The sequence below is a fragment of the Pecten maximus genome, chromosome 14 (assembly GCF_902652985.1).
Source record: "Pecten maximus chromosome 14, xPecMax1.1, whole genome shotgun sequence".
NCBI lineage: Eukaryota > Metazoa > Mollusca > Bivalvia > Pectinida > Pectinidae > Pecten > Pecten maximus.
In genome coordinates, this window is record NC_047028.1 from 7,460,053 (window position 1) to 7,482,713 (window position 22,661).

At 35.6% G+C, this 22,661-nt stretch overlaps 1 protein-coding gene across 1 annotated transcript in view; it reads left to right on the top strand.

Moving 5' to 3' along the window:
* LOC117342227 (phosphatidylinositol 3,4,5-trisphosphate 5-phosphatase 2A-like) overlaps nt 1-22,661 on the top strand; it is a 62,866-nt gene that overhangs the window by 21,472 nt on the left and 18,733 nt on the right. The window contains exons 2-14 of the mRNA XM_033904283.1: nt 4,564-4,743; nt 9,908-9,971; nt 10,215-10,356; nt 13,394-13,583; nt 15,045-15,185; nt 16,315-16,414; nt 17,418-17,495; nt 17,905-18,045; nt 18,890-19,031; nt 20,124-20,321; nt 20,507-20,706; nt 21,100-21,217; nt 21,595-21,691. Coding sequence (XP_033760174.1) covers nt 4,610-4,743; nt 9,908-9,971; nt 10,215-10,356; nt 13,394-13,583; nt 15,045-15,185; nt 16,315-16,414; nt 17,418-17,495; nt 17,905-18,045; nt 18,890-19,031; nt 20,124-20,321; nt 20,507-20,706; nt 21,100-21,217; nt 21,595-21,691 — 1,745 coding nt within the window. The 5' untranslated portion in view covers nt 4,564-4,609. The remainder of the gene's footprint in view (nt 1-4,563; nt 4,744-9,907; nt 9,972-10,214; nt 10,357-13,393; nt 13,584-15,044; nt 15,186-16,314; nt 16,415-17,417; nt 17,496-17,904; nt 18,046-18,889; nt 19,032-20,123; nt 20,322-20,506; nt 20,707-21,099; nt 21,218-21,594; nt 21,692-22,661) is intronic.

Genomic DNA, 22,661 nt, shown 5'->3' on the forward strand with positions numbered 1-22,661 from the left:
GACATGCATGAATAATTAATGTACATAATTAACATTTCACTCTTTTTGTGTATTGTACTTAAGTATGAAATAATTTTGACCTGATCTGGAATTGCTCCACTATAGAGGTCAGACTTGTAGTGAGGTTGTCACTAGAATGACCACATATGTATCACCTTATTTTGTCCTCATATATGCCTTATTGCCATAATGTATGCCATATACAATGTATGTATATTATTGTCACAACATTTGCTATATTGTCCTTGTATATATATGCCTTATTATCCTTGTGAATGTCTTATTGTCTTCATGTATATATATATGCCTTCACTTACTGTCCTCATGTATGTTTGACCTAATTCCATGGTATTTATGACCTAATTTCATGGTATACATACCTGGATGTATGTAACCTAATTTGATATGTTTGACCTAATTTGATATGTTTGACCTAATTTGAGGGTATATTGGACCTAAGTTGATGATATGTTTGACCTAATTTGATGATAAGTTTGACTTAATTTGATATGTTTGACCTAATTCGGTGGAATGTTGGACCTAATTTGATATGTTTTACCTAATTTGATGATATGTTGAACCTAAATTAATGGTATGTTGAACCTAATTTAATGGTATGTTTGACCTACTTTATTGTATGTTTGACCTAATTTGATGATATCTTTGACATAATTTGATGATATGTTTGATCTAAATTGATGATATGGTTGACCTGTTTTATTATATGTGCAACCTAGATGATGTAAATGACAGTGTTTTAGCTGTAGGTTTATAGTTTGTGTTACAGTGACCTATATATATTTCAAGGTCATTTTGACCTTTGTAAAGTGGTGATCTTTTTATTACAAACTGATCTTGGAAGTGTTCAGTTTAGACAGGTTTTATTGTGGAATCACCTGTTATTAACTGTAATTCAACAATTTCTATTACCTGAATTACAGTTATTGGAAATGATGTGAATGAATCACTATTTTGGAAGCATGACTGTGGTGCTGTGATTAATTTCTGATTTAATTTCTTTTCATGTTTTGAGCAAATTAGTAAAAATGTGGGAAGATTCTGTTTTTAATATCTAAATTAAATTTAACGAGAAAGTAGACTGCTTTGTCGGCACAACAAATTGTCAGCATCAAACATATTCAGAAAAATGGAGTATGTTTTCATATATTGTATGTATTCATTTAGATTAAATATAAATATTATCTGATCCCCTTACAGACGTGACATCTATATAATTGTATGACTCCAGGTAGAAGATTTGGTCCTGTTGGTATTGAGTGCCAGCTGGTTTTATAGGCCCAGTGCTGGCACTCACTAATTACAATATACAACAGTAATGTGGTGTCATGCTTGAATAAGTTAAACTCATATTTCAGCACAGATTTGTTAAAATAATATTTTTTTAGAATCCTCCCTTGTTTGATGCAGACAGAGAAAACTCCAATCTTGATCAGGATAATGTTTTTCAATGTCTAGAATTCAGCAAAACCTCAATCTGAACAATAACCCTTAAGTTGAGATATAAACTTGATAAACTTGGCTGGAAAAGCCAAGAAATACTGTGTAAATGTATAGAGCTACCATTTAATGATCTGTATAACCATACATTACATAACTGTATGTCTGGTGTAGAGGATTTCCATCCTGCACAGGAATAAATCTTATCGAATCTAATATCTTCTGTGATCATATAATAAGGTTACCACAAAAAGGGATTATAATGATTCCATCAATGTTAAAATTGACCAGAAAACAAAGTGTTAGTTGACAAGGGATGTAAATCTCTAGACCATTAACGACCCCCTACTGTTACAGAATAAATAGATTTGTACATTTGTATGTTGGTGTCCAGATATTGAAAAATGAGGAAGAAAATAAGTGTACAAGGGAAGGAAATGATGAAATTGTTTATGTAATTTAATACTGCACATGTGACCTTATTTAATACTCTTTTGTAATATGCCTATTGCCAGATCATGTTGATGTTTTAAATCTGTAAGCATTAAGTTCCTGTTGATTTGTGGTGGGTGGGTGTACCAATTATTTTCATAGTTGTATTGTATTGTTGCTGTAGCTATATGTAGTTGTTACCATTGTTATATATTGCTATAGCTATATGTGGCTATGTTGATATATATCTAAAGTGATATATTTCTAGATCTATAGCTATTGTGATATATTGCTATGCTATTGTGATATATTGCTATGCTATAGTGATATATTGCTATGCTATAGTGATATATTGCTATATCTATATGTAGCTATAGTGATATATATATATATATTGCTATATCTATATGTAGCTATAGTGATATATTGCTTTAGCTATAGTGATATATTGCTATTATCTATATGTAGCTATAGTGATATATATATATATATTGCTATATCTATATGTAGCTATAGTGATATATTGCTATAGCTATCTGTAGCTATATTTATATTAGTTTTACACTATATGTATATTTCCATCTAGATAAATTGTTAACTTATAAACTTTCAAATCAATGGTTTTACAAGCTTACCTTCACCTGTACAGTCAATAATTGTACACATACAATTAGGTGAATCCATCTTTCATTTAAATTACTGAACTGTAATTTTTTCAGTTTCAAAATGGGAATTTCGGATAAACAAAAATGAGAAAAAAGATGTTTTGCATTAGGAGTGGGGCTGAATTTCGGCCCCAAAATCAGGATAAAAAAACTGTAGCGAGTCATGTTCAGTTTACCTAAATGCTTATAATTATGGTACAGCAAAATCTTACACGAATAAAAAAAGCATCACTGATATGCCTGTTCGGCTGTATATGCAAATTGAATGGACACATTTGAACGCTATCAAATCAGTATTGAAAACGTTAATAAGCCTCTGATCTATCCCTTGCTTTTGCTACTTTATCTAACAATAAAGAAAAATCCACAAACTATATATATGCATACTTTATTCACAAAACGGTTTTGGGAATGAAATGACTAACGATCGATGCAGCCATCTTAGTTTGGTGACACTTGGATATATTGATCAGTTCAGTAATGATAGTGGGTGCTGAGGGAAACACACTCTGGCTGGCAAAATTTTGTCATTTACACTTTGATTGGTTGGTTGAAAGGTCATCTGAAAATGACCCCTCAACGACCACAATCAGATCTTCATAATGTAGTGAATAATGATGATCAGTATTTTAATCAGATTGTCATTTGTGTAGGTTTGTATTCAAACAGCCTTTTTCTTACAACCAACTAACAACTAATTGCCTGAAAACTAATTAGTGAGAGCTGCTGTTAGCTTGGAAAATTATCCTTATTCAATGGCTTTAATTACATTGTTTCACGTATAGTGACTGTTTTATGTATCACATCACATTCTATATTGCTGAGGCCAAGTGACATGTATTACATGGATATGACATCCATGTAATACATTTATCTGTATCTGTGTTGGTAAACTGAAGTAGTATCAAAACTAAGGTGTAGATAAACTCAGGAAATATCAAAACTGAAGTAGTATCAAAACTAAGGTCTAGGTAAACTTGGGTAATATCAAAACTTAGGTAGTATCAAAACTAAGGTCTAGGTAAACTTGGGTAATATCAAAACTTAGGTAGTATCAAAACTAAGGTCTAGGTAAACTTGGGTAATATCAAAACTTAGGTAGTATCAAAACTAAGGTCTAGGTAAACTTGGGTAGTATCAAAACTCAGGTCTAGGTAAACTGAAGTAGTATCAAAACTCAGGTCTAGGTAAACTCAGGTAATATCAAAACTGAAGTAGTATCAAAATTAAGGTGTAGATACACTCAGGTAGTATCAAAACTCAGGTGTAGGTAAATTTAACTCAGGTAGTATCAAAACTCATGTGTAGGTAAACTCAGGTAGTATCAAAACTCAGGTGTAGGTAAACTCAGGTAATATTAAAACTAAGGTGTAGGTAAACTCATAATCAGGTAGTATCAAAACTCAGGTGTAGGTAAACTCAGGTAGTATCAAATCTCAGGTGTAGGTAAACCCAGGTAGTATCAAAACTCAGGTGTAGGTAAACCCAGGTAGTATCAAAACTCAGGTGATATCAAATATCAGGTGTAGGTAAACCCAGGTAGTATCAAAACTCAGGTAGTATCAAAACTCAGGTGTAGGTAAACTCATAATCAGGTAGTATCAAAACTCAGGTGTAGGTAAACTCAGGTAGTATCAAATCTCAGGTGTAGGTAAACCCAGGTAGTATCAAAACTCAGGTGATATCAAATATCAGGTGTAGGTAAACCCAGGTAGTATCTAAACTCAGGTAGTATCAAAACTCAGGTGTAGGTAAACTCATAATCAGGTAGTATCAAAACTCAGGTGTAGGTAAACTCAGGTAGTATCAAATCTCAGGTGTAGGTAAACCCAGGTAGTATCAAAACTCAGGTGATATCAAATATCAGGTGTTGCTAAACTAAGATAGTATAAAAACTCAGGTGTAGGTAAACTATGGTGGAACCCAATCTCAGTTAATCGTTAACTCAGGTAGTAACAAAACTCAGGTGATGGTAAAGTAAATTGCCACTGTGTTTGTGTACTTGTAGGTGGACAAAAGGGGCTCGGCCTCGCCTGAGACAGATCCACACAAGGATGTCCGGGGCCTACTTTCATCGGGGAATTACCAGATTACGGGCCGAGGAACTTCTGCTCGGGGCCAAGGAGGACGGAAGTTTCCTGGTTCGAGATAGTGAGACTTTAGCAGGAGCATTTGTGCTATGCCTACTGTAAGTGAACTGTAAGAAATCAGATAATATATACTTAAACTTGATGTAAGTGCTTCCAGTTCTAATGGTATTCACACATTGAGTGTGTCTGTCATTCACACAATGAGTGTGTTAGTTGACATGTATATTGTTATCAATTTACATACACACGTATATATGCCAGTAAGGTAAATCTACATTATCATAGAACATACATATTGACAACACTAAATAATGACAAACATGTAACATTCAAAAACACCCAACAATAACAAACATCCAACACTCACAAACACCCAACACTTACAAACACCCAACACTCACAAACACCCAACACTCACAAACACCCAACACTCACAAACATCCAACACTTACAAACATCCAACACTCACAAACATCCAACACTTACAAACACCCAACACTCACAAACACCCAACACTCACAAACACCCAACACTTACAAACACCCAACACTCACAAACATCCAACACTCACAAACACCCAACACTCACAAACACCCAACACTCACAAACATCCAACACTCACAAACATCCAACACTCATAAACACCCAACACTCACAAACACCCAACACTCACAACACTCACAAACACCCAACACTCACAAACACCCAACACTTACAAACATCCAACACTCACAAACATCCAACACTCACAAACACCCAACACTCACAAACACCCAACACTCACAAACACCCAACACTTACAAACATCCAACACTCACAAACATCCAACACTCACAAACACCCAACACCCATTCAACACTCACAAACACCCAACACTTACAAACATCCAACACTCACAAACACCCAACACTTACAAACATCCAACTCACAAACATCCAACACTCACAAACACCCAACACTCACAAACATCCAACACTCACAAACATCCAACACTCATAAACACCCTACACTCACAAACACCCAACACTCACAAACACCCAACACTTACAAACATCCAACACTCATAAACATCCAACACTCACAAACACCCAACACTCACAAACACACAACACTCACAAACACACAACACTCACAAACACCCAACACTCACAAACATCCAACACTCACAAACACCCAACACCCATTCAACACTCACAAACACCCAACACTTACAAAATTCAAAAACTCATATAATATTATTTATTTACTGATGAAATCTATGAAGAATTTAATGATGTAGAAATAAATGTAATTAAAACCCCTAGTGCTCTATATTTGATTAAAGTGTTAAAATCTACACATGTCTTTACTATTAGCTGAGTTTAGAACCATCAATTGTATACCAAACACTAGACTTTCCACCAGCTCCTGAGATTTTTGTTAAGAATTGCTCAGTTTATAAATTCTATAACTAGCTCACCTCCGATCCACCTTGTTTGAAACTTAGGTCTAGAATCAGACATATACTCGAGACCAAAATCGTAAAGGTCAATTATATTGATGATTTTAATATTCTAGAGACAAGAGGCCAGTTAACCAAACACTGCCACTGATGTTTTTAATGAAGGAAAAATCTTTTTGAAGGGAACATAAATTGTAGGTGATACATCGTTAAAGAATATGAAGATAGAGCTGCTGCTTAACCTGTAACAATTAAGATATCTGATAGTACTGCAGTAACAAGGTCATATCTGATACAGTAACAAGGTCATACCTGAGACTCACTGGCTGCTGTTCCAAGTTTGTTGGGATAACATTAGAAGGATTTTTTAAGATTTTAATTACTTGGATCCACCATTTCATGTTTGAGGATGATTGATCTCTGCAGGGAAGCGTATCAGTGTTGGAGCCCCATAGTGGGAAGTAATAGTACAGAGAGGTGACGGGATGTATTATACATATGGCCATGTTTGTTTTGACTGGCAGAGCCAGCGCTTAGGTTCAGTACAACTATAGACATTTAGAAGGATCTTGGTTTCTCCAGAAACTGGTAGACCTATCTGTGTTTTGATGACGTTTGTGAGGTCTATGTTGACAGGTTAGAGAGTATTAATGGCCATACAGCAGCCCAGGCGTGGCATTTACCAACAGTAAACACATCACTTGTAGTCTGCAAATTAGCAATTACCATAGTTATTTTGGTGGAGACTATACTCACCCCTACAGTGCTTTGAGTTTACTAGGAATTGTTTGTTACCGAGTTCTGGAATATTTAAAATTTAGAGTAATTTATGTTGGGTTTAATGTCAATAAATCTCTTTAATAACTACCATTAGCTATTAGTAATGCATTAATTTGCACCACATCTGTAAACAGTCTTTACATCAGGTCTAAGCTATCAATTCTCATACATAATAAATCTCAGGCACTTCTAGTTGAGAGGCAGTAAAATATGGAAACTATTAAATGTATTGTTATTGGGGTTTATTCTTTCATGGAATGTCGGTAGTTTGATATAATATCAGAGTATGTACTTAATGTCATTAGTCTCTGATCAGGTATATAATACAGCATTCTCTGATCAGGTATATAATACAGCATTCTCTGATCAGGTATATAATACAGCATTCTCTGATCAGGTATATAATACAGCATTCTCTGATCAGGTATATAATACAGCATTCTCTCATCAGGTATATAATACAGCATTCTCTGTTCAGGTATATAATACAGCATTCTCTGACCAGGTATATAATACAGCATTCTCTCATCAGGTATATAATACAGCATTCTCTCATCAGGTATATAATACAGCATTCTCTCATCAGGTATATAATACAGCATTCTCTCATCAGGTATATAATACAGCATTCTCTCATCAGGTATATAATACAGCATTCTCTGATCGGGTATAGAATACAGCATTCTCTGATCGGGTATATAATACATCATTCTCTGATCGGGTATATAATACAGCATTCTCTGATCAGGTATATAATACAGCATTCTCTGATCGGGTATATAATACAGCATTCTCTGATCGGGTATATAATACAGCATTCTCTGATCGGGTATATAATACAGCATTTTCTGATCGGGTATGTAATACAGCATTCTCTGATCGGGTATATAATACAGCATTCTCTGATCAGGTATATAATACAGCATTCTCTGATCAGGTATATAATACAGCATTCTCTGATCAGGTATATAATACAGCATTCTAATATACTGGCATGATATGTCTAAGCTTTGAACTAGGATTGCAGAAATTTTATTGCTTTATAAGTGTTTTTGTTTTCTAAAAGGATGATAATTATTCATCTTCCTTGGGTGAAATTAAGCTAAGTTGTCATTCAGAAATTGTCAAAACTTATTTGAACTTAATTATAAGGGGTTTTTGGGTCAGAACAATGTTTGTAGAGGAAGGATTACATATTGAGACCAGATGTAAATATTATTACACTACAGATTCATACACCTGTGTTCAACAGATGTCTGTTTCATTGTTTATTTACAAATCCGTTCATATGGCATCAGGGTTAATAAACATACACAGACAAGAGGAATATGTTTATCATCATGCGTACAGTGAAACTTTACTTTACGAACACCGAATGGGGTCTAGTGTACACAACATTTTATCATCATAGGTACAGTGAAACTTGACTTTACGAACACCGAATGGGGCCCAGTGTCCCAGACATTTTATCATCATAGTTACAGTGAAACTTGACTTTACGAATAATGAATATATACATGGGGCCCAGTGTCCTAGACGATGTGTCGCAATACGACAGTGTGTCTATAAAGTCTGTGTTGAAATGGCAGTGGAGCATATCGCAGTTCTATTGGATACCGTCGGATGTTACAGGATGTCGTTAAAGTCAGTGGTCGGTAAAGTCAGGTTTCACTGTACCTATACCAGGAACATCATCATGTACCCTGCATTCAAGTTCATCACTCACAATCCTACTAGATACCATACAATAAAGCCTCATTTCTCATTCCACATTGTCTTATACACCTTCTCAGATCCAAAACAACCAACTTTGTTCTCACCTAGATTTTTTGCTTCTCCAGATTTAAACAAACACTGTATACTTAAAGATAATGATATTTGCTTCTATTAAATTTTCCTCATAATGAGGATAAAGTGGAAAATCAAATGAGGAAGCCACAGATTTTCACTAAGGCCAATCATTTAATGTCATGAAAATAAAAACTGACATCTTCATGTATAGCTGATCTGCTGGCTTAAAGGAATTTGTAAAAACTTCAAACAAAGTCCAAAGCTATCCTTGAAATCTGGCTGGCATTAAAGTATATTCATAAGTTGTGAGATAAATAACATGTATGCTCTGTAGGGGTTTATCTCGTCAAAAGCATTGTCAGCTTAATAATATAATATGAAATGTATACCATTGATTTTTTCAGCAAAATTGTAATTCTTAACAAAGGTGTATGTGTGAGGAATTGAAAATTATAATAGTTTTGATATAAGCTGACAACTCTTGCCCGATAATTTGGTCAACACACATGAGAAAATTAAAAGAAAAAACTTTGTTGATAATGAAAATTTCACCAGTAAGATGATCATGCTATGATGAGCTTGGCCAAGGGTGATGGAGTACTGTGATGTGGTCAGCCAGCACCTGCTACAGATCTAGAGTGGACCCTATCTTTTGTGTCAGTGACTCACCAGGAAATTCTATCTCAGTCTTCATCAGAACACCATAAGTCCTAAAAAGAGCTGACCTTTGATATCTTTAACCTACACATGTTTACATCATTAAGGCATCAAGTTCTATCTTTTCACTCAATGATTAATACACAAGGAGTATAAGATAAGATACATATCTCACAGAGCCGGCTTCAGAGGCTGGAGGAGAGTGAAGGAGGTCGGAGGGCTGATGGCCGGTAACATTGGTGTTAAATTGGAGACCATTAAGAATGAGTGGACACTTCAACACCATATAATATAAAACAGCTGACCAGTCTCAGTATATAGCCATGGTGGTTACCCACCCACTCTCCTGGTACTGCTGTTGTGGTTCCACTTATCTTCAATTCTTCAATTATTTATATTAAAACTGTAAACCCAACTACTACAGAAATCTTGAGGCATTCAATATTCCTAATATTTGTCCCACACAGTGGCACTCTTTAATATGGCAATAAAAAATGTCACAAATAAATACAGAAAAACATATCTAGAATTGCATGGCTTAACTTATGTGTAACACAATGCCATCCTTAACTAATTCATTGGTTTGATGACAGGTACCAGTCTAGAGTACACCAGTACCGAGTTTTACCTGGGTCTGATGGAAAACTCTCTGTCCAGGTATGTAGCCCTGTCTGTTGTAGTTTACATACAAACTGTATTTGTTGTTGCTTTGTTAAATGTTAAATAACAGATAATTCATCTACAGAATAATGATGAATTACAGACAATTCATCTACAGAAAAATGATCGATTGCACATAATTAATGTACACAAAAATGATAAACTACGGATAATTCATGTACACAATTATAATTAAATTCAAACAAAGTCATTTCAAAGCTGTGTTTACTTTCTGTCCAGGCTGAAGGTGGCAATGTAGAACCTAAATATAACAACTTAAATGAGCTCATCGCTGACTACATCAAAAAGGCGGAGAAAAATGGGCTGATCTTTGCAATGAAAGTCCCCGTATCTCCAGAGAGAGGTGATGACCCAGACACAGGTAACTTAGAATCTGTATTACCAGTACCCTATTGTGTAACGGGTAACTTAGAATCTGTATTACCAGTACCCTATAGTGTAACAGGTAACTTAGAATCTGTATTACCAGTACCCTATAGTGTAACAGGTAACTTAGAATCTGTATTACCAGTACCCTATATGTGTAGTGTAACAGGTAACTTAGTACCTGTATTACCAGTACCCTATATGTATAGTGTAACAGGTAACTTAGAATCTGTATTACCAGTACCCTATAGTGTAACAGGTAACTTAGAATCTGTATTACCAGTACCGTAACAGGTAACTTAGAATCTGTATAACCAGTACCCTATATGTGTAACAGGTAACTTAGAATCTGTATTACCAGTACCCTATATGTGTAACAGGTAACTTAGAATCTGTATTACCAGTACCCTATATGTGTAACAGGTAACTTAGAATCTGTATTACCAGTACCCTATATGTGTAGTGTAACAGGTAACTTAGAATCTGTATTACCAGTACCCTATTGTGTAACAGGTAACTTAGAATCTGTGTTACCAGTACCCTATAGTGTAACAAGTAACTTAGAATCAGTATTACCAGTACCCTATATGTGTAACAGGTAACTTAGAATCTGTATTACCAGTACCGTAACAGGTAACTTAGAATCTGTATTACCAGTACCCTATATGTGTAACAGGTAACTTAGAATCTGTATTACCAGTACCCTATATGTGTAACAGGTAACTTAGAATCTGTATTACCAGTACCCTATAGTGTAACAGGTAACTTAGAATCTGTATTACCAGTACCCTATAGTGTAACAGGTAACTTAGAATCTGTATTACCAGTACCCTATATGTGTAACAGGTAACTTAGAATCTGTATTACCAGTACCCTATATGTGTAACAGGTAACTTAGAATCTGTATTACCAGTACCCTATAGTGTAACAGGTAACTTAGAATCTGTATTACCAGTACCCTATAGTGTAACAGGTAACTTAGAATCTGTATTACCAGTACCCTATAGTGTAACAGGTAACTTAGAATCAGTATTACCAGTACCCTATAGTGTAACAGGTAACTTAGAATCTGTATTACCAGTACCCTATAGTGTAACAGGTAACTTAGAATCTGTATTACCAGTACCCTATAGTGTAACAGGTAACTTAGAATCTGTATTACCAGTACCCTATAGTGTAACAGGTAACTTAGAATCTGTATTACCAGTACCCTATAGTGTAACAGGTAACTTAGAATCTGTATTACCAGTACCCTATAGTGTAACAGGTAACTTAGAATCTGTATTACCAGTACCCTATAGTGTAACAGGTAACTTAGAATCTGTATTACCAGTACCCTATAGTGTAACAGGTAACTTAGAATCTGTATTACCAGTACCCTATAGTGTAAAAGCTAACCCCCCCCCCCCCCCCTTTTCTATCTCCTCCCGTTACAAAATGCTTCCTGAATATGGTGTTTACGGTTAGTGTTACATCTAACAAAGATGTATAGACCCTTCAAGTTTGATTAGACAAGTGCCTGGACATTGTGCAATAACAAATTGTCATGGTGATTTTTCTGAGGATTTTACAATATTCTAATGTTAACAGTTTCATAAATTCATTGGTACAACAAGGCTGAACAGGATGTTGCAGTGATTTTCTAGTTCGCTGATTTTAATTGGTTGCATTTGAATAAATTGCTCATTTTCTAACTGAAGGGTTGTCTGATGTATATAAATTGAATCTTTAACTGTACAAATTGTGTTCACTCACTGTACAGGATAACAATCTGTTTACAAACTATTTTTAAAAACTTACCATAGAGCTCTAGAAATGTTCCTATGATCTTTTAAATTTGTTTACCAATTATATTGTCTGTCTGTCTTGTTGTCTGTCTGTCTGTCTCTCCATCCATCTGGCTTTCCAGACGTCATGTCCATTTGAGCATTGTGAACATTTCAGATAATCATTCAATTTAAGGTCATTTGAACTAAAGGGTAAGGATGACCTACATTTCTAGCCATTATGTGCCATCTGTGTTTGGTCTTCTTTTGTCATTCAAATCTTCTCAAGTTCCACCTGTGGGATTTAATACTTGGCTAAAATGATCCTGAGACAGTCCTGACCAAGTTTTATTGTTTTTGCATCCAAGAAGACTGCCATGTTAAAAAACAACTTCTTCTCCAGTTCCTATGGTGCCGGTGAGCTGGAATTTGACAGGAATGTTAAGGAAGGGAAGCTGACAAAGAATTGTTATTTTTCGGCCCTGTCAAAACTTTTACAAGGCTGCCATGGTAGTCACTTTGAAACATGATTGAGAAATCATGGTTTTCCTGAACAACACCTACTCTAAACTTCTTAAGTTCTATCAGTGGGATTCAGCACTGATTTCCCTGAAATGATCCTGAGATTGTCCTGACCAAGTGTTGTTATTTTTCAGATCGGTCTGAAATCCAAGATGGCCATCAAGCCTGCCATTTTGAAAAACACATTTCAGGCTTTTTCTTAAATTCCAACAAGTAGTATTCAGCTCAATCTTTGCCTAAAATGGTCCTGACCAAGTATTGTTACTTTTCAGGTCAATCCATAATCCAAGATGGCTGCCATGGTTGCCATTTTGAAAAACGTGTTTCAGACTTCTCAAGTTCCACCAGTAGTATTCAGTTCAGACTTGCCATAAATGATCCTGAAATGGCTCTGACCAAGTTTTGTTATTTTTTGGATTGCTCTGAAATCCAAGATGGCCACCATGGCCAACATGCAGCATTTCCCAATTCCAATTGTTGTCAGTACCACTATACTGCTACTCTGTATGTATACTACAAAAGTCCAGTTTATATCTTCAAAGACTCCAAAAATTCCTGAAATTTCACTAAGACATATACTGTCGTTATTAACAGGATTGGGCATTCATAAATTAGCAAATCGTAATTCCTATAAGGTCAATGTCTAGGCAACATTGTATCAGTTGTGAGTTTGCTTGTAAATATTCTTGTTTTTTAATGTAGTTTCATATTTGAATAATTAACATGTGTTTGCAATGTCTGTAGATGAAGATGACTTTGAAGATATAGGTGAGATGCAGCAGGTCCAGCAGCACCATCATCAACACCAAGTGAAGCTGCCATCTTATGTGAACATTTCCCTGGCAGGAGACAGTAGCTGTGTGAATGTCAATGGGCCCACACATCGGCTACAGATGGAGCTGCTGAAAAACTTCTCCAAACTCAACCTTACGGAGTATGTACATCTTACCTAACCCACCCTAACAATGTGAATACAAAAATCTAAAGTTACTGGTGAAAATAAGTAGTAATAGTTCAGCAGGATTTCCTTAATTAGAGGTTTATCTTTATCACCTGTCAAATATATCAAACAAGGTATGAATCACCTACCACTTACTAATTGTTTGTCAGATAATCTATCAGATATGTTTAATAAGATACATTTGTTTAACATTGAACATCAACCACAAGTAAGCCATTGTTTCCAAATAGAATCTCATTTGGCAGATCTGGTAAGAAGATCGGGGTGGGCTTATTATTACTGTCGTAGAACCGTATCTGTGGACGATGAATGTATAACACTATTGCGAACAGTATCAATAGTACATTATCCAATACAAATAAACCGCAGCTTTAGACAGTAAAATGTATACTCATCGACAGCTAAAAATGCCTTTCAAGGACACCAGCTGTTTACAAGAGTTCCCCACATAGGGAGAATTGAAACTTGCAGTAATTGCATAAATTATGATATCCATATGATGGAATGCAAAATAAAATTATTGTTTATACCAATGGTTGATAAGTTACTAGAAAGCTTCTTTTAGGTTAGAAAAGGCATATTGATTCACATTCGAAACAAGTTAGACCAAGATGACGAATATTTCTGACAACATTGCTTCGGCTTGAATAATTTGAGTATCCATGCGTGACAAACTTTTTGTAAACAACACCTAGCGGGGCACATACAATGTTAGATGTTATTATAGGGAATTCATGCCAAGTCCCTATGGATGTGACTATTAATAGAAATTACATATAAACACATAATACCCCTGGCAGCTAGGTAAACTGCAACTTCAATGAAATGATGACACCTATGCCGATAAAGAGCTTAGACTTAGTTGCAGCAGTACTAGTACTAACAGTGGTCCTGATCATGGTGGTACACAAATATGTCGGGGGGGGGTTCTACATGCAGACTGAACTCAGTTAGCTGAACGACAAATAGGATATGCTGTCAATATCATTGTTCCACTGGATATTCTGAATCCCTATTTCTGTCATTATTTTGATCAATGTGGATATATGAATACAACATTGTCTACTGAATTTATGTTTCATTTTCCGGTGTTGTCAACATTTTAATTTGAACTCTGCCTACTCAATTAAGTACAGCCAATAATCACTACCACAGTAACACGAGTGAGATGTGGATTACTACTTTTATCAGTACATTCAATAAAATCAGCACTTGTCAAGGTGTTGAAGTAATTATGTTGTCCACAGATAGATAGTGTTCAATGGCAGGAAGTAGTGTATTTCGGTATGATATGATGTATTTACCATTCAATTTAATTATCAAAGTTATAAGTATTTTTGTATACTTTTTCAGTAAGGTCTACTTTGAGATAATTTAAAATGTTGTTTTACATACCTGTGTGAAAAGTTCATTAACATTTGTTTTTACCTGTAGGTGTGATACAGAATTTAAAGATTTACTGAAGGCATACATTGACAAGGGCCTCGACACTGATGTCACCGCCAGTCAAGCAGGGGAGACAACCCTGCCTGAATACCAAAGTATTATAGAGGCCGCTGGCCAAGGACTGAAGAGGTAACACTTTATATTCTTCACAGCTCTGTAAAGTGATTAGTGCAAATAACATACACAATTATAATTAGATATGAAATAAATAATGAAAGAAAAAATGTTATAACTATGATAAATTACTTATAAAAATACCCCCCCCCCCCCCCCCCCCCCCCTGCAGGGTCGGGGTATGTTGATGTCTCCTTGACACCCATCCTCATACGACCCTGGCTGTTGGTCTCTCGGGGCCTTGACACCAGTCCTCATATGACCCTGGCTGTTGGTCTCTCCTTGACACCAGTCCCCATATGACCCTGGCTGTTTGATGTCTCCTTGACACCTGTCCTCATCTGACCCTTGGTGTAACAAGGACATTTAACCCCTAAAAACATAACAAAACAAAAACATATGAATAATTATACCCCCGCAATGAAGTTAGGGGGTATACTGGAATCAGGTTGTCTGTCCATCTGTCTGTAGACACATTGTGTCCGGACAACTCCTCCTAAACCGATGGGCCGATTCCAATGAAACCTCACACACATATTAATGATCATGTGTAGATGTGCATGCCACTTTCTTTTTCTCAAAATTATGGTTGCTATGGCAACTGGTCACTATAAATAGGTTTTCCCGATAAGAACCATAACTTTAAGTTTGTCCGGATAACGCCTCCTAAACCGATGGGCCGATTTCAATGAAACTTCACACAAATATAGAGGACCATGTGTAGATGTGAATGCCATTTTTCTCAAAATAATGGTTGCTATGGCAACTGGTCACTATATTACTGGGTTATCTTAGTTAGCCTCTAATTAAGAGCTCCAATTCACCATTGACTCGTGCAGATTGCGGGGGTATTAGTCAGCCATCCTGGCGACAGTTCTAGTTGGTAATGTATCAGCAATATTTAGATTAACTTTTTTAAAATTAATCCGTGATTTAACATAATTGTTTTCTATCAGGTAATATTGAGACCTAAAATCACACAATAGCCACATTTGATACAGCACATCAGTTTTCCTAATTATGATGAAAACACCTTTTCATGAAATCAATATTTCATACATCTATATACTGTTATATTAACACAGATGTTTATTGGTCGTAAGAGTCGACAAAAACAGGATTTTAATTAAATGTGTACTTACAGGGAACTAGAAAGTTTTATGAAGAAAATGGCCCTCATTGATGACTTAATGGACATTCCAAATGTTTGTGGGGGGATGCAGCAGATGTCGGATAGAGACAAGGTGAGATAAGACTGGTCACTATAATTTATAAAGCAGCCCCCTCCCCTAGTGTAAACAATTAGTATTTCACTCATTCTAAAATAAGCCCCCCTGGCCTAGTGTAAAAGTTAAGTACTGTATTTATCCTCAAATAAGCCCCTCTCCCCTAGTGTAAATGTTTAGTACTGTATCCTCAAATAAGACCCTTCCCCAAAGTTAAGTACTGCATTTATTCTCAAATAAGCCCCCTCCCCTTATTAAAAAGTTAGAGTACTGCATTCATCCTCAAATAAGCCCTTCCCTGAGTGTAAAAGTTAAGTACCGTATTTATCCTGAAATAAGCCCCTCCTCTAGTGTAAAAGTTAAGAACTGTATTTATCCTCAAATTAGCCCTCTTCCCTGAGTGTAAAAGTTAAGTACCATATTTATCCTCAAATAAGCCCCCTCCTCTAGTGTAAAAGTTAAGAACTGTATTTATCCTCAAATAAGCCCTCTTCCCTGAGTGTTAAAGTTTAGTACCGTATTTATTCTCAAATAAGCCCCCGCCTCTAGTGTAAAAGTTAAGAACTGTATTTATCCTCAAATAAGCCCTCTTCCCTGAGTGTTAAAGTTTAGTACCGTATTTATTCTCAAATAAGCCCCCGCCTCTAGTGTAAAAGTTAAGAACTGTATTTATCCTCAAATAAGCCCTCTTCCCTGAGTGTAAAAGGTAAGTATCGTATTTATCCTCAAATAAGCCCCCTCCTATAGTGTAAAAGTTAAGAACTGTATTTATCCTCAAATAAGCCCTCTTCCCTGAGTGTAAAAGTTAAGAACTGTATTTATCCTCAAATAAGCCCCCTCCTCTAGTGTAAAAGTTAAGAACTGTATTTATCCTCAAATAAGCCCTCTTCCCTGAGTGTAAAAGTTAAGTACCATATTTATCCTCAAATAAGCCCCCTCCTCTAGTGTAAAAGTTAAGTACGTAGGGATGTTCAGTTTGAGATCACTTAAAATTCACGACGTTTTTTTTGTTCTATTTAAGATACATGGTTCAGGTATACCAGCGATGTTGGAGCTCATGACTAACTGTATGTCAGATGTCATGACATTAGAGAGTAAGGTAAGGGGAATAACTCTGAAGGTGAGAGGGGTAAGATAGGTAGAGAGCTAGTCAGAAGATGAAAAACTCAAATGTAAGGAACACTAATAGGTAGAGTGAAAAGGGAAAGAGAAGTAAGCATATTTAGACCAAGGGAATAACATTTGACACAATGGTATTATAGCCACTACGTCTATATATCACTACACGGAGGGCCATGATTTATGATATTGTACACTACTTCTGCTACCAGCACATTATACAGTGTAAGGGTGTATCACTGTCCACAATGTTGTATTCATGAGGTATATGTTTTATGGTGCAAGATGTAAAATCTGATCAGATGAAAGGCCAAAGAAATAAATGAATTGAATCGAGTTGCTACAAGTACATGATTCAATGTGATATGTATACTGTATTTCTGTTACAGGTACATGATACAGTACGAAACTATGCTGTGTCTCATTACGATTATGTTGAGATTGAATCAGAAGACAAAGGTGTACCAGATGATCTCACACCTTTCTTATCTCCCCTTGGCAAACCAGTCATTCCACGGATAGAATTTGAGGTAAGATGAAGTGAAATCATAGGTTATCTTATCCACAGGAATTTTCTAGCAAAATATCAACATTTTACAATCTTCTTTGGTCTGTCATCTTTCATCATTGTTTGTAATTTACATTTTCAACTTCTCCTCCATAAATTCGAGGCCCAGGTTCATGATATTTGGCCAGTAGCAGGCTGGAATAAAGAGCTACAATGTTTGTTCAAATGAATGATATTGATCTACTTTCAAGGTCACAGGAGTCAAATGTACTTTTCAAGGTCAAATGTGTTAAATTTATTTGAGTGATATCTTCATAATATTTAACAAAGAGGCCCAGGGTCACAATATTTTGTTGGCAGTCAACATACTGGGAGGAAGGGCTTTTGTTCACGTGAATTACCATGCAATACTTTGAAGATCACAAGGGTCAAATTTGTTAAAATATTTAAAAGCCATCTTTTCACTAACCAAGACGCCCAGGATCACAATATTAGCCAGGTAACATACTGGAATAAAGGGTTACAAAGTTTGTTCAAATAAAAAAACTTTGGTAAGTATAGATATCAGAATGTAAAATATTTACAAAATATTTCATAATGTATTTTAACCTTTAAATTCTTGACATTAACATCAACTATACCTTATTACACGGCAGTGTACTTAAAAATTGCTGGGATCATCGAAAGTAAGCACTAAGACCTAAAACAAAAATCAGTATTAGAGTTTATGTATCAGATTTAAAAATTTTAAGAAATTAAGGAAAGATTTCATATTTCTGTTGATGAACTGTTGTATGTTTGTAAAGCTGCCTATAGATGGATGACATGAATATATTTTACATGTACCATACTATACTATATTACAGGTGAAAACACCGACATACAGGCAGACGGACAAAATCACCACTAAGATGACTCTAACAATAGACATTCCAGCAGGCAAAATGTTTGCCGTCAAACCTTCCAAGGATATCCTTGACTCCAACAGTGTCATCACACATGATCGAAGTACGTCACCGTGGTGATTTAAATTTCTGAGTCAATAAATTGTTGAGATAAGTAGATTCGTGATATTCTAGTATGGATATTGTTACATGACTATATTGTCAAAGCTGACTTTGGTGAGTGTGATGTTATTTTTATGCTCCAGCTACGAATGAGGGAGGGGGGGGGGGGGGGGGGGGGGGGGGGGGCATACATTATTACTCATGTCTTGTCCCGTCCCGTCCCGTCCTGATGCAGTGTAACTAGCTAATCTCAGGAACTGCTGAGGTTTCGGGTGTCAAGTGACAGCAGGGGCATTTATGTTTACATTTTCTAGATGACTTCAGTGTTAATATTCAAGTTTTTTGTTAAAGAAAAGAATGTAAGGCAGGAGATTATTACTATTTTTTTTTGATAGAAATATCTACATATTTTTAGCTGTGGAGCTAGTGCTATACCTCCATAGACAGCGGAGTCCATAGACAGCTAAGTTTTTAAGAAACGGTTAATACTAATGGAAATTTCACATGTATATTTCTTGTGACAAAATCTTTTCATTGGTACTTCATTTGTAGATCTGCTGACCTTGACTATGACCATTGACCTTTGACCTTATTCTGAATTTCAACCCACTCAGCAAGCTATCATGTCTTCTGAAAACTCCTAATAGGTTAAGCTTTATCACACATTAATCGTTTATTTATATTGATCGATTATTTAATTATTACAGTGAGCCATCATATCGATCCTTTGAATTCCTGAATAATTTAGAATTAAATTGATCCTGTCAAATCTGCTTATCAGATACATAGATTCGAATAAAACTCTATGCTATTAGAGAAATAAACTTTTTCCAATTATACTTCTCTATGGTCTAATACAAAAGTAATTAAAAGAAAACTTCAACTTTTAACTGGAAGATTTATCATGCTTGACAAAATTCCGTAACGATTGAGTTTTGCAGCTGATACAGCTTCATTTTTGGCATTTCATGGGTTTTTAGAGATTATATAAATTTCTTAAGATTTACTTTGGGTTTTAGGCATTTTCATGGAATTTCAAGATATTAATTAGAATATATTATTCTTGTTACTAATTACATGTTTTATGGAACAGTTGTACAGTTGGTGAAAAGTTCATCAGACAACTGTCGTCTGGATCTTATCTACGACACGAAGAAGAAGATGACCTACATCTTCAATAGTGCTCTGGTCCGCGAGAACTTTTGTCATCAAATCTTACAAATGAAAAATGTGCATTCCAAGGACATTGAGGTGGACCAGATCTCTATTTTTATAGGAACATGGAACATGGGTAAGTTATGGTATCTAGAGTTTCTGATATGAAAACAGTTATTTCCTGTACAGATAAATCTACTTAGATAGCTTCTCTAATCTGAATTTTTTTAATGTGAAGTCAAATAGGAATTGCTCGCGTATGATCGCTCCCTGGCTTTGGTGTAGAGGTTTTGTTAAAACAATATGTTTTGGTTCTGACAGGAGACAGCCAGCCGTTGAGTGGGATCGCTCCCTGGCTGCGATGTAAGGGCTGTAGTAAAGTAAAAGATCCGCAGGTGTTGGGTATGATTCCACATGACCTCTATGTGATCGGCACTCAGGAAAGTGCACAAACAGAGAAAGACTGGGTCAACTTCCTCAAGAAAAACATCAAAAATCACTTCATGGTGGAAGTGGAAGTGGTGAGTATCTTGTACATTATAGATTGTGAGATCTCAAGTTACTTCCCATGGTCATAATTCTACCTACTGAAAATGTAATAATTCAATATATGTAGATACAAATTTATTTGAGATGTATGATATCAATTAATTAGACAATGAAAAAATATGGCTACATTTGTATATGACATTCTCACCAATACAGTATTCTCTCTGCAAGTGGCTAATTTGCATTTGAAGCCCAAATTACAATTCTAACCGACATCAATTAATGTGATATTAAGGTTAAAATCAACTTGGTACGCTTCAAGTAATTTTGTCATTAAAACAGGTGAAAAATCCCCTGCGTGATCTGAGTTTGGTTAAACTTTTTGTTGATAATTGATGTTAAATAAACTTGATTGTTTTTGACAGGTGGAAGTGTGCACACTATGGGGAATACGACTTGTGATACTTTTAAAGAAAGATCTGATGCACAATATAAACAGAGTTCAAAGGTCAACTGTGAGAACAGGGATCGCAAATGCTCTCGGTAAAGAAATCCACCGTACCCTTGATAAGGAACTCCATTTCATTTCAGTTTTTTTTTTCTTTAAGGAATTCATCAGGTGATCTAAAAACTTAAAATATGTGTATTACCGTCTCAAAGGTGTTGTCTGAGAGATTTTCTGGTGATTTCAATTCTGGTAACTAGAAAATAATCTGTTTTTAAGCATCGAATTAGGGCCATTTCATCACTTCCATCAATATCACATTGTTTGTTTAATGGGTCAGAGAGTCGGCTATCATGAGTAAAGTGTACAATTTGCCTGTTAATTAGATACGTGATTCAGCATCATTTTCGAATATTGTACTGAAAACAAAAAGTTATTTTATGTACATGTTTTGTGTTGTTTCTACTCTACATAGGGAACAAGGGAGGTGTGGGGATCTCGTTTTACTTCAGGGGAACTTCATTCTGTTTTGTCAACACTCACCTGACATCAGGAGACGAACGAAATGCCAGGTAGGTCACAGAGTCAAGGTCACCGTTTTAGGTCAAAAGTCAAATGGCTATATAAAGGTGAAGACATGATTACAGGATCTGAGCATCAAAATAATGATTCAGTTAAAGGTTCTTAGTGAAGAAACAGATTTAAACACTGAATTACTTTTAATTCATATATAGACTTAAGAGGATATTGAACAGTTTCCCGTTTGATATAATATATATTTCACGAGTATGACAGAATATCAATATAATCACGAGTGCGAAGTGAAAAATATCGAAATATTCTGTCAAATGAGAAAATGTGAAACCATTCAAGTTTCTTTTTATTGCATTTTATATACATGAACTTAAAACAAATTTAAAAACATTGAAAAAAATTAATAGTGTAAAAAAGTGCAGGATCCGTAACATAATTCATGATGTCATGTCTTTGTGACGTTACTCTATGTCAACTTGACGCCGCCAATTTTAAAGGAGTGATCTGCGCAATTTTAAATAGGCAAGTCTCAATGAGGTGAATACAAAGGTTCCCTCTGATTGGTCAAAAATGAAAAACTGCTCATCACTGCAGTGAAAATATAAGTTTTATTAGTTTGATAATTTTCTATATTTCACTGGCAAAAATGCAATGAAATGCTCTCCCTGCTGTATTTGTCCAGAATATGCCTATGATTACTGGCCATCAATATCATTTTCCTCAAGAGAAGTTTGAGTTCTGATGTAGAAATCTTGCTCAGATTTCATACACTGCTTTTGTACTTATTAAAGGTTGATTTTCACATCAAAATATTTACAGCCATGGTCCTCATTACATTGCTCTGTGATATCATTTTATCAGACACAGTAAGAGCGCTTACCACGTAACCGTAGTGACGTAACCGTAGTGACGTAACCGTAGTGACAGATCTGAGGTGCGTGGTTCAACGCTCCCTACCCATGTCTGTTTGTGTTTCTCGGGACGCTGAGAAACGGGTCTGTCTCTGCT